This window comes from Lathyrus oleraceus, chromosome 6 (genome assembly GCF_024323335.1).
Source record: "Lathyrus oleraceus cultivar Zhongwan6 chromosome 6, CAAS_Psat_ZW6_1.0, whole genome shotgun sequence".
In the NCBI taxonomy this organism is placed as follows: Eukaryota; Viridiplantae; Streptophyta; class Magnoliopsida; order Fabales; family Fabaceae; genus Lathyrus; species Lathyrus oleraceus.
In genome coordinates, this window is record NC_066584.1 from 192208816 (window position 1) to 192220073 (window position 11258).

An 11258-nucleotide genomic window follows, 5' to 3' on the forward strand; every position below is an offset into this window, starting at 1 on the left:
GTCAAGTTATTTGAAACAAATTCATTTTGAAAAACAATAGATAGTTTTAAAATTTTGTTGCAAGAATTAACATCAAAGATAAAAGAAAATTTTACATAGAATAAAAGCAAGAATATATATGAGAAAATATTTGAGTTTTATTGCAAGAATGGTAGTTCGCAAAGGGCGAAACTCCATGGATTTATACAAAAGTGGAAAATGGTAATTGGGAAGGGCTATATTAAATTGCAATGACCACTATTCTCCCTCCTACTTTGAATACTCGAGTACAAAGTTGTTGTCTTCATTAGAAGTCTTGTCAAGATGCAGTTACTAGCCATTTGTCCCTTTGTTTTGTGTAGATTTCCCTAAAGGGTATTCAATCTATCGGGATAATTATTTTGTTTTTGTCCCTTTCATTTTGACTAAACCGCCCTTTCGGGTTTTTAATCCATCAGGACTGCTCTTTTTTGACTAGGCCGCCCTTTTGGGTTTTTGACCTATCGAGCATTCTTTTATTTTTAGGCATACTATTTCTTGATTGCATCTGAGTTTAGTGGACGTGGGAGCTCTCCTCCATCCATAGTCGTAAGAATTAGGGAACCGCCTGAGAAAGATTTCTTAATGACATATAGGCCTTCATAGTTTGGCGTCCATTTTCCCCTAGCATCATGTTGACCGGGCAAGATCTTATTTAGCACGAGATCCCCTTCGATGAATGTGCGAGATTTAACCTTCTTGTAAAAAGCCTTCTTCAACCATTATTGGTACAACTGACCATGGCACAAAGCTTTGAGGCGTTTCTCTTCAATTAAATTCAACTGATCATATCAGGTTTGACACCATTCTACATCAGTCAGCTCCGCTTCCAACAAGACTCACATTGATGGGATCTTGACTTTTATTGGAAGTACTGCTTCAATGCCATACACAATAGAAAAGGGGTTTACCCCGACCGAAAGGCGTACTGAGGTACAGTATCCATGCAAAGCGTATGGAAACAACTCGTGCCAATCCATGTAGGTGACAACCATCTTTTGAAGGATCTTCTTGATAATCTTGTTTGCAGCTTCGACTGCCCCATTCATCTTGGGTCTGTAAGGAGAAGAGTTATGGTGCTCAATCTTGAACTCTTCGCACAACTCGGTGACAAGATTGTTATTCATATTATACCCATTATCTATGATTATCTTGCTCGACACACCATACCTACTAATGATATTGTTCTTCAAGAATCTTACTACTACCTACTTAGTGACATTTGCATATGATGCGGCTTTAACCCATTTGGTGAAATAATCAATTGCCACAATAATGAACCGATGTCCATTATACGCCTTCGGTTCAATCATACTAATCATATCAATTCCCCACATTGCAAAGGGTCATGGTGAAGAGATCACATTCAAAGGTGTAGGAGGTACGTGGACTCTGTCTGCATATATTTGACATGTATGGCATATTCTAGCATATTAGTAGCAATATGACTCCATAGTCAGCCACTAATAACCAGCTCTGAGCATATTTCTTGCCATAGAATATACATTAGCACGTGTGCTGAAAGACCTTTCATGTACTTCTTCCATTAACATGTCTGTTTCGTGTTTGTCCATGCATCTGAGCAGGACCATGTCCAAGTTTATTTTGTAGAGCACATCCCCTTACAAGAAGAAGTTAGCTGACAACCGCCTCAAGGTCTTCTTATCTCTGTAGGACGCCCCAAGCGGGTACTCTTGCTACTCAAGAAAACACTTGATATCATAGAACCATGGTTTCTCATTTGTCACAGCTTCGGCATTAAATATGTATGCAGGCTTGTCACGTGTTTGGATTGTGATGGAATGCATTTCTCTATGCATATTCAACCAATACATGGAGGACAGTGTAGCAAGAGCATCTGCTATTTGTTCTCGTCTCAAGGGATGTGATGTAATTCTATTTAGTGAAGAAAGTAGACAATCTTCTAGCATAATCTATGTATGGGATCAAACCCGGATGAGGAGTTCCCCACTCTCCTTTAATCTGATTGATGACAAGAATCGAGTCACCGAACACTTCAAGAAATTTGATCCGCATATCGATGGCCTCTTCTAAACCAAGGATGCATGCCTCATATTCTATAATGTTATTGGTGCAATCAAAATCCAACCTCGCTGTGAAAGGTATATGTGAACCTCGAGGAGTAATAATTACAGCTCATATGCCATGTCCATATGCATTGAAAACACCGTCGAACACTAAACCCCAAATGGATCCAGGATCGGGACCTTCTTCAATAGGTGGCTCATTACAGTCTTTCATCCTCAAAGCCATAACATCTTCATCAGGAAAGTCAAACTACACAGATTGAGGATCCTCAACAGGCGGATGGGCCAAATAATCAGCGAGGATTCTCCCTTCGATAGCTTTCTGGGTATGATACTCAATATCGTACTCGGATAATAGCATTTTCCAATGAGCAATCCGACCGATCAGAGCATATTTCTCAAAGATATACTTGATTGGATCCATTCTCGAGATCAACCAAGTAGTATGATTCACCATATATTGGCGGAGGCGCTTGGTAGCCCATGCTAGTGCACAACATGTTTTCTCAAGCATCGAGTACCTTGTCTCACAGTCTGTGAACTTCTTGCTCAAATAGTAAATGGCATGCTCTTTCTTACCCGTCTCATCTTGTTGACCAAGGATTCAACCCATGGATTCATCAAGCATGATCAGATATATTATCAAAGGTCCACCCTCAACAGGGGGAAACAGGATGGGAGGCTCTTGAAAATATTCTTAGATCTTATCAAAGCATTTTGACAGTCTTCATTCCATACCACGGCTTGATCTTTTCTAAATAGCTTGAAGATCGGAGAGTAGGTTGCGGTCGTATTTGAGATAAACCTAGAAATGTAGTTCAGTCTTCCAAGGAAGCCTCAGACTTGTTTTTCTGTCTTTGGCGCAGGCATATCTCTTATAAATTTTACTTTATTAGGGTCCACCTCAATACCCTTCTGACTGATAATGAAACCAAGTAACTTACCAAACTGTACCCCAAATGTGCATTTGTTGGGATTTAGACGAAGCTGATATTTTCTTAGGCGTTTGAATAGTTTCAAAAGATGATCCAAGTGATCGTCCTCCATTTGAGATTTGGCTATCATATCATCCACATAAACCTCGATCTCCTTATGCATCATGTCATGGAATAGGTTCGTCATGTCCCTCTGGTACGTTGCACCAGCGTTCTTCATCCGAAAGGCATCACTCTATAGCAGAATGTTCCTCACGGGGTGATAAACGTTGTTTTTCCATGTCATCTTGCGCCATTTTGATCTGGTTATATCCAGAGAAACCATCCATAAATGAAAAGATGTTGAATTTCGCAGTATTTTCTACCAACATGTCTATGTGAGGTAGAGGAAAGTCATCCTTCGGGATGGCTCTATTTAGATCTCTATAGTCCACGCACATCCTGACCTTTCCATCCTTCTTCGAAATAGGCACAATGTTGGAAATCCATTGGGGTTATATAGATGTGATCAAAAACCCAACATCAATATGCTTTTGTACCTCTTCTTTGATTTTGACAGGCATATCAGGATGAGTTCTTCTTAACTTTTGCTTCACAAGTGGGCCTTCGGGCCGGAGTGGTAACTTGTGTTCAACGATGTTGGTGTCCAACCGTGGCATGTCTTGGTAGGACAAAGCAAACACATCAATGTACTCTCCTAGCAGCGTTGTCAACTTGTGTTTCACGTCAGAGTCAAGTAATGCCCCAATTCGCACTTCCTTCTTTTCTTCCTCGGTGCCCAAGTTGATCAATTCCATTGGCTCTTTGTAGGGCTCGAAGGGCTTGTCCTCTTGTTCTAACAATCTGGAAATCTCGTCCGGGATCTCTTGAAACTCTTCTCCCTCTACTTCATACACTGGGAACTTAAAGTCGGCAGAGGGCGCGGGGTCATCACATTCAATTGGTTTATTGAGAAATCTGCACATGCATTTATGTTTTTGATTTTTAGAAACTGACCAAAATACATTGCACATGCAGATAAAATTTGTCATTTTATTTTTGGAAGTTTTATTTTCTTTACCATTTTTTCAAATAAAGCTAAAAGGAAAAAGACATAATTGAAATCGAATTGAACTTTTATTTATGCTATTAAGAGTTGCAACAAAATTTATGAAGCCCAAATAAAACACCCATGCCTTGGGCAAAGTAGAGGGCAACTTTTTGTAAAGCAAAAACAGAAAGAAAAAAAATAGCAAAACATATTACTCTGACACATGCATGACTTCTGGAATATTCACAGATGTCCAATAGGAGTCCTCTTGCTCGATCCTCCTCTCGTTACAAAGCTTGGTCTTATATCAGCATCATCTTACAGGATATCTCACGACTAGTTCATAAACCCGCCACTTCTAAACTTCTCATAAATCAGCTTCACCTCTTGAATAATCCTATGTTCCTTGGCTGACTGATCACAGGGATTAAACCCTAACCCATTACGATTCTTGTTATCACTAAGTTGCACAATCCTGCCCCATCCTGAGGCTTTGCCACTGGCCACCACTTCTTACGCGTCATTCATAGATGCCATAGAAGTTCCCACTTTAACCTCCTCATCGAGGTCCTCAATCTTTACTGCATTTGTAATTTCAAGCCCTTGAAACTAGGTGATGATAGCCTCCTCTTCTATGTCAATGTATCTGAAAGCAGATAATTGACTAATCATCAAGACTTGCTCACCATAAACAATAGCAAGCTTTCCATTTCGAATAAATTTCAATTTCTGGTGCAGGGTGGATGTGACGGCGCCTGCGTCATGAATCAACGATCTCCCAAGCATACTGCTGTAACCGGGGTTAATGTCCATCCCCTGGAAGAGGATTTGAAATTCTTATGGACCAACCATCATCGGCAAGACAATTTCACCCATTACAGCCCTCCTAGAACCATGAAAGGCCTTCACAACAACATCGCTTGGCTTGATATTGGCCTCAATATAGGACAATTTGGCGAGAGTAATATTTGGCATTACATTCAGAGAAGAGTCGGTATCAACCAAAACATGTGAAAGAGAATCATTTTCACATCCCATGGATATGTAGAGAGCATTGTTATGGTTTTTACCTTCGGTGAGCAAATCATTGTCAGAAAATCTCAGTGTGTTGCAAGATGTAATGTTCCCAACTACATGGTCGAACTGATCAACCGTGACATCTGGGTTTATGTAGGCTTTTCCCTAAGACTTTCAACAGAGCTCTGTAGTGCGCTTCAGAATTTAAGAGGAAAGACAAAACTGATATCTTCGATTGGGTTTGAAGAAGTTGATCCACCACCTTATAATCACTCTTTCGTATCATGTGCAAAAATTCTTCAGCATCCACATCATGTACGGGTTTGCTCTTAGGAATGACCAATGGAGCCTTATCTTTGTCGGGCCTCTCGACCACACACTTACCACTTCTAAGATTAACATGAGCAAAAACCCTACCGCTTCTCGTGGGACCACTTGTATCGGCAATATTGGTGACAACTTTGTTGTTAACCAATGGTTTCTCAACACCATTCATGGTGGTAGTGGGCTCATATCCCCATGGTACAGCTTTATCAGATTTGTAGGGAAAAGGAGCTGACATTTTGATGTCCAAGCGCTTAGCAGAGATGACAGAAGGCGTACCTTCCCTGCATGGACAAAATATCTCAAAAGCTTTTGGCTTTTTGAAGACAGACACTATGACAGATACTTCATCGTTCTTCTTCTTTCCACTAACCTGTAACACACCATTGGAAATCAACATTTGTATATCTTTCTGCACATCGAAGCAACCTATAGAGTTCCTCAAACAAATAAAGCATTTCTCATGATCTTGCTTTAGAATACTGACCTTGAACACCTTGAGGTGCACATGCACCAACAAAGTCTTTACTTTGATGACATCCATAATCAAGTTCTCATCTTCAGTAACCATATTCACTGCCCCATGCTCATGAAATGGGTTGGTTTCCACATTTGGCATATCACCAAACTTAATCAACCCCAATCTCACAAGTTCTTGAACTTTTCCCTTAAATACGAAGAAATTTTCAGTGTCATGCCCAGGTGCGTTAGAGTGGAAAGCACAATGTTCATTAGGTTTATACCGTCTAGGCAACTTATCAGGCACTGGTGGTGCGATACGCTTTTCTACGAGATTATGGGCGAGTAGAAAAGGTAGCAGATTAGAGTATGGTATCGGGATCGGATCAAACTAGAATTGAGTATTTGAAGGACTTGGATTTTGCTTAGTAGAAGATGTAGATGTTTGTTGTATTTGCTGTTGTTGTTGTTGTTGTTTTTGTCGTTGCAGTTGATACTGAGGCGGTGGTTATTGTGGATAAGGATGATATTGTTGTGGCAACTGCGGATATTATGAAGGATAAACTAGAAACATCAGATGTGGTGGCAAGGGCATATTTGACATCATAGGTTCCCCTGGTGCCATTGCAGCCACCGAGGGTTGTTGATAGTAGCTTGGCATGGGTTGTTGCACTTGCGGAGCTGGAGCTGCTTGGGCATCTGGTTGATATTGTTGTCTTATATTTATTGGTCTATGGTGGGAAGCAGCATTAGGATCTCCTTCTTTCTTTTTCTTCCATCCACCAAACGTTTTGGTGCTACTAGCAGATGCATAATTATCACTTGCCACCCTTCCCTCCTTTATTCCTTCTTCAAGTTGTACACCGACCCCTACCATCTCGGTGAAGTCACGAGGCATGCTCGAAATAAATTTGTTGTAGTAACAGGATTCCAGCGTCCTTAAGAATAATTTGCACAGTTCCTTCTCTTCAACAGATGGAATGACTTGGGCAGCAACTTCCCATCACCTTTGTGTGTATTCCTTAAATGATTCACGCTCATTTTGGGACATGTTGCCCAATTGAGTACGATCTGGCGACATGTCCAAATTATACTTGTAGTGCTGCACAAATGCCTCCCCAAGATCAATAAAGTTTTGAATATTTGCACGCTCCAAGCTCATATACCACCTTAACGGAGCACCGGACAAAGATTCTTGAAAGTAGTGAATCCAGAGTTTATCATCATCTGTGTAGGCGTCCATCTTCCTATAATACATGACCAAGTATGTCTGAGAACAAGTATTGCCTTTATATTTCTCGAATTCTGGTACCTTGAATTGAGCAGGGACCCTTACATTTGGAATGAGGAACATCTCACTTGCATTCTTGCCAAAGAGATCCTTCCCTTGGAGAGCATTCAGTTTCTTATTAACAGCTTGGATTTGACCTTGTATTGCATCTTCGGTAGTGTCTGAGTGGATACTCGGGCCATCATATAAATCAGCAGGGTCCTCTTGAAGAGGGAAAGTAACCACAACAGCGGGTGATATAGTATAGCCAGGGTTTCCCATGGGCATGGAAAGTTGAGCTCCAAAGGGATTGGCGCAATAGTATTAAGGAACAAAGACTTAAGACATAGTTGGTTGCGAAGTGAGCGGATGAGAAACCAGGGGTGGTGACCCAGGTGGTTGAGAACCAAGAGGTTGGTGTCCATAAGTACCATAGGGACCAAAAAGACCAAAAGGACTAGCAGGAAAGCCTTGAGTTATTTCTGGCGGACGAATGAATCCTGGATTACATACGGAGTCGGTAGTTACAGCAGCAGTAACCACTGTTGTAGTAGGTATAGTAGTATCAGAAATAACCGGTGTAACACCCCGATAAAATATGATAATTATTTAATTTAAGTTAATAGTATATTTATTAATTTAATTAAATAATTGGAATATTATTTGGATTATTATTATTGGAATAATAAAGTTGGAATCAGAAAAGAGTCCCATATATAAAAAGGGTTTTTCACGTGAAAAGGAGGAAGCGACTGAAAAGTGGAGAAAGGGAGAAAAGAGAAGAAACTGAGAAAGGGAGAAGAAGAGGCTAGGGCTCAGAGGAGAATTCACGATTGTTGAAGGTCAAGAAGGATTGCCGGATTAACTCAGGTAAGGGGGGTTTATCGTCGTTTAATGGGTATTATGGATTAACATGTAATGGGTAGTAATAAGCCATTGAATCGACTCTGATTAGGTTTGAGAAATACCTTTGAATTGTGATGAATGAATTGCGTTAAAACTGTGAATGAACCTATATTTGAATGTGTCGTAGTTTTCTGGACGTGTAGCTTTTTACGGAATCGAAATCGGAGGTCCGGAAGTCCTCCAACGGTGAAAAATGCGGGTAAATCTGCATTCTGTTTCGTGTTAGCGCAGGAACAGCTTTCTGTCTTGCGTTAACCGGTTAACCCAGGGTGTTAACCGGTTAACACTGTTATGATAATTAAATAATTAAAGTCTGTCTTGCGTTAACCGGTTAACCCAGGGTGTTAACCGGTTAACACTGTTAAAATTTGCCAGGAAGCGCGTTCTGTGTTGCGTTAACCGGTTAACCCAGGGCGTTAACCGGTTAACACTGTTGGAAAAGTGAAAAATTGATATTTAAATATTGTGGACATATTTGATGATTGGCCTATATTGGTGTAGGATATAGTAGGGATCATTTCCCGTTGTTTTGAGCAGTATAGGTATTAGTAGAGTGTGCTAATACTGTGATTTATTATTTGGCATGACATGATATGATTATGTGATAAATATGCTGATGAGGTGTGATGGTATGCATAATGCTGTGAATATGTATGCAATTATGGATTGTTGTTGATGTTTGCATGCTAGGTGATTTAGCATGAATAGCATGGCCTTTATGGTGGTAGCTAATTCCCATGGTGAGGAATTAGTGAGTTGTTTATGGCTTAGAGTGTGAGCATATGTCCATTGTGGATTGTCGTTGATGTTTGCATGCTAGGTGATTTAGCGTGCATAGCATGGCCTTTATGGTGGTAGCTAATTCCCATGGTGAGGAATTAGTGAGTGAGTCACTAGGTCTCAAATGAGTGGGACTAGTGAGCTTGGTAGCCGTATCTGGGTTTGATCGGTGAGGTTGAACTATGTGTTCACGAATAGTCGGTACCGCATGCATGGAGTCTCATTACATAATGTATGTATGGCGTATAATATGAATGGATGTATTCCAATATTATACGTGTGTTTTGTGTTGTGTTGAGTATGATTATGAGTTGATGTTGCCGTTGCTGAATGTGTGATATGATTAGGGTGATGAATGTGTTAATTTACTTAACATTACATGATATTTTATAATGCTTATTATATCGATTGAGGAACTCACCCTTACAACTATGTTTCAGGTAACGAGCAGTGATTGAGTAGAAGCTAGTGCTTGGAGTCTAGTGTAGTTCCTTAGTGGGTCATGCTCTGGTCTATGTAACATCGGGACGGGATGTTTTGCTTTGTTTTCATTTTTGGTTGTTGAACAATTTTACATGTAATGTGTTACATGGTTTGCATGTTGTTAGATTTCTATCCGCTGCGGATTGTGCAATGCTTTGTTTTAATTAATAAATGAGCATGACCAATTATTTTGGTGAATGGTGTGAAGTGTCAGTGTGACACCCTGAAATTGCATATCTACTCTGATTTATATTTTGATGTTTTAATTAATTATTGGGGTATTTTAGAAGGGTGTTACAACCGGCGTAGACACTATCGTATGCAAAGGAGTTGAAGGTATGAGTTCCAACCTTGCTATCAAGGTGTCAACCAATGCAGCTTGTCTCTCCTGGCTAGCTCGGAGAATGAAAATCTCTCCATGTAGTTCACGATTCGCTTGTTCGAGAGCATCCATCCTCAGTTGAATATTAGCTCTTGTTGGATATTTGTGACGGGTAGCAGGCACTTCTGAGGAAGAGAATATACAAGAATGAGACCCTTTGAAAAGTATTTTTCTTGGCAAAATATGACAACGAATGACGGTGCAAATGATTCATGGATGCACATGATTTTTTTTTTGTTTTAGTTTACTTCTTACTTTCAAGGACTTGACAAGTTTTAAACATTTGAAAACTTCTTTCAAATTGAAAGTAACATTGCATTACAAGGAAATATAATAAGTGCTTACAGATAAAAGTAATGAAGAAAAGTACAAACAAGGACACAACAAATCAAGGAACCTTAAGCCTAGTCTTCAATTTATCCCTCAGAGCGGTCTTCTCTTCCAATGCTTGTCCAAGAAGTATTTCGGTATGCAGCAACTTCTCCTTATGTTGATCGGACCCAAACCAAGACGCCTTGAGATCTCTATCTAGCCTTTGTCTTTTAGCGACCCCTTCTTCTAGAGATACCATATGTAGACCAATCACATCTTCCTTCTCTTGCAATTGACTATGGATCTTAGAACATTCCCCATTAGAAAAGTAGAATTTGTTCTCCCAAATGTCTCTATCTTTCACTAACTGGGCATTCTTTGTCTTTAGCTTCTTGAGTTCCTCAAAAGAGATATGAGCAGGTTCCACAGGCCCGCTATCCAAAGGTGGTAGAGGGAGGTATGGCATTTTGAGCTTAGAAGCCCAAATTTTAACCCAAGTGGTATAAGCTTCTTTGACCACACAGTTTCGAGGACCCAACTCAAACTTTTTCTTGCGAGAGAGATAAGACCAAGCCTTCACAACATCCCTTTTAAGATTCACATTCTCTTCACCTCCTCGGATGACAATAGGAGTAACCAAGAGAGACTTAGGCTTATCATCCATGGAATAGCCAAGTTGACGGTATGCTAAAGATTGGATTGTAGGTAATAACTCCTTTAGTACCAATAAGAGGTACATTGGGGAATTCTCCATAACTCACTACAATTGTCCCAATATCATAGGATGCGTTGTACCATACTATGTCCCCATTAGTAAGAGCCATAATCCTTTTTTACCACATGAGATTGTCCTTGTTGCATATAATGGACTACGATAAGTGCGAAATAAACCACTTGTACAGTATAGGTGCACAACAACGGACCCAACCACCTTTCTTCTCGTTCCTACAGTGGATGGAGTAATAGATATCTCCTAGAAGAGTAGGAACTGGATTACAAGTCATGAAAACCCGACTAGCATCCATATCGACAAAGTCTTTGAAACTTGGAAAGATTAGAATCCCATAAATCATCAAGGCCAAGATTGCCTCAAAAACATCACTACTTCCCATGTTGGCATAATGTGAAGCCCTTTTCGCTAAGTACTTGACGGGGAAACCGAAAATTCATCCTTTAGTGGTGATACCGTTTTCTACTTCAATCTTTGGCACATGTAGAGATACCCCAATAACGTGGGACTTTGGTATCTCCTCCCCTCCAACAAAAAGAACCTTATTATGGATTGGAATTCCCG

The 11258-nt window shown here is 40.2% G+C and overlaps 1 protein-coding gene across 1 annotated transcript; it reads right to left on the reverse strand.

The window, feature by feature from the left end:
• Positions 1-4868: 4868 nt before the first annotated feature.
• Positions 4869-6729, reverse strand: LOC127094709 (uncharacterized). The gene is made up of 4 exons (XM_051033503.1): positions 6397-6729; positions 5860-6222; positions 5311-5745; positions 4869-5213 (listed from the first exon to the last, which is right to left on the reverse strand). The coding sequence occupies exons 1-4, from the start codon at positions 6727-6729 to the stop codon at positions 4869-4871; spliced, it is 1476 nt and encodes a 491-aa protein (XP_050889460.1).
• Between the last annotated feature and the right edge of the window lie 4529 nt (positions 6730-11258).

Bases quoted from the DNA above. Each gene is read 5' to 3' on its own strand.
- LOC127094709 (XM_051033503.1), bottom strand. From the start codon at position 6,729: ATGCCTCGTGACTTCACCGAGATGGTAGGGGTCGGTGTACAACTTGAA. The intron at 5,746-5,859 runs GTCAGTATTCTA...GGTGTGTTACAG, and splicing joins TGCACCTCAAGGTGTTCAAG to GTTAGTGGAAAGAAGAAGAA. The intron at 5,214-5,310 runs GTGGTGGATCAA...TGAAAGTCTTAG, and splicing joins TACGAAAGAGTGATTATAAG to GGAAAAGCCTACATAAACCC.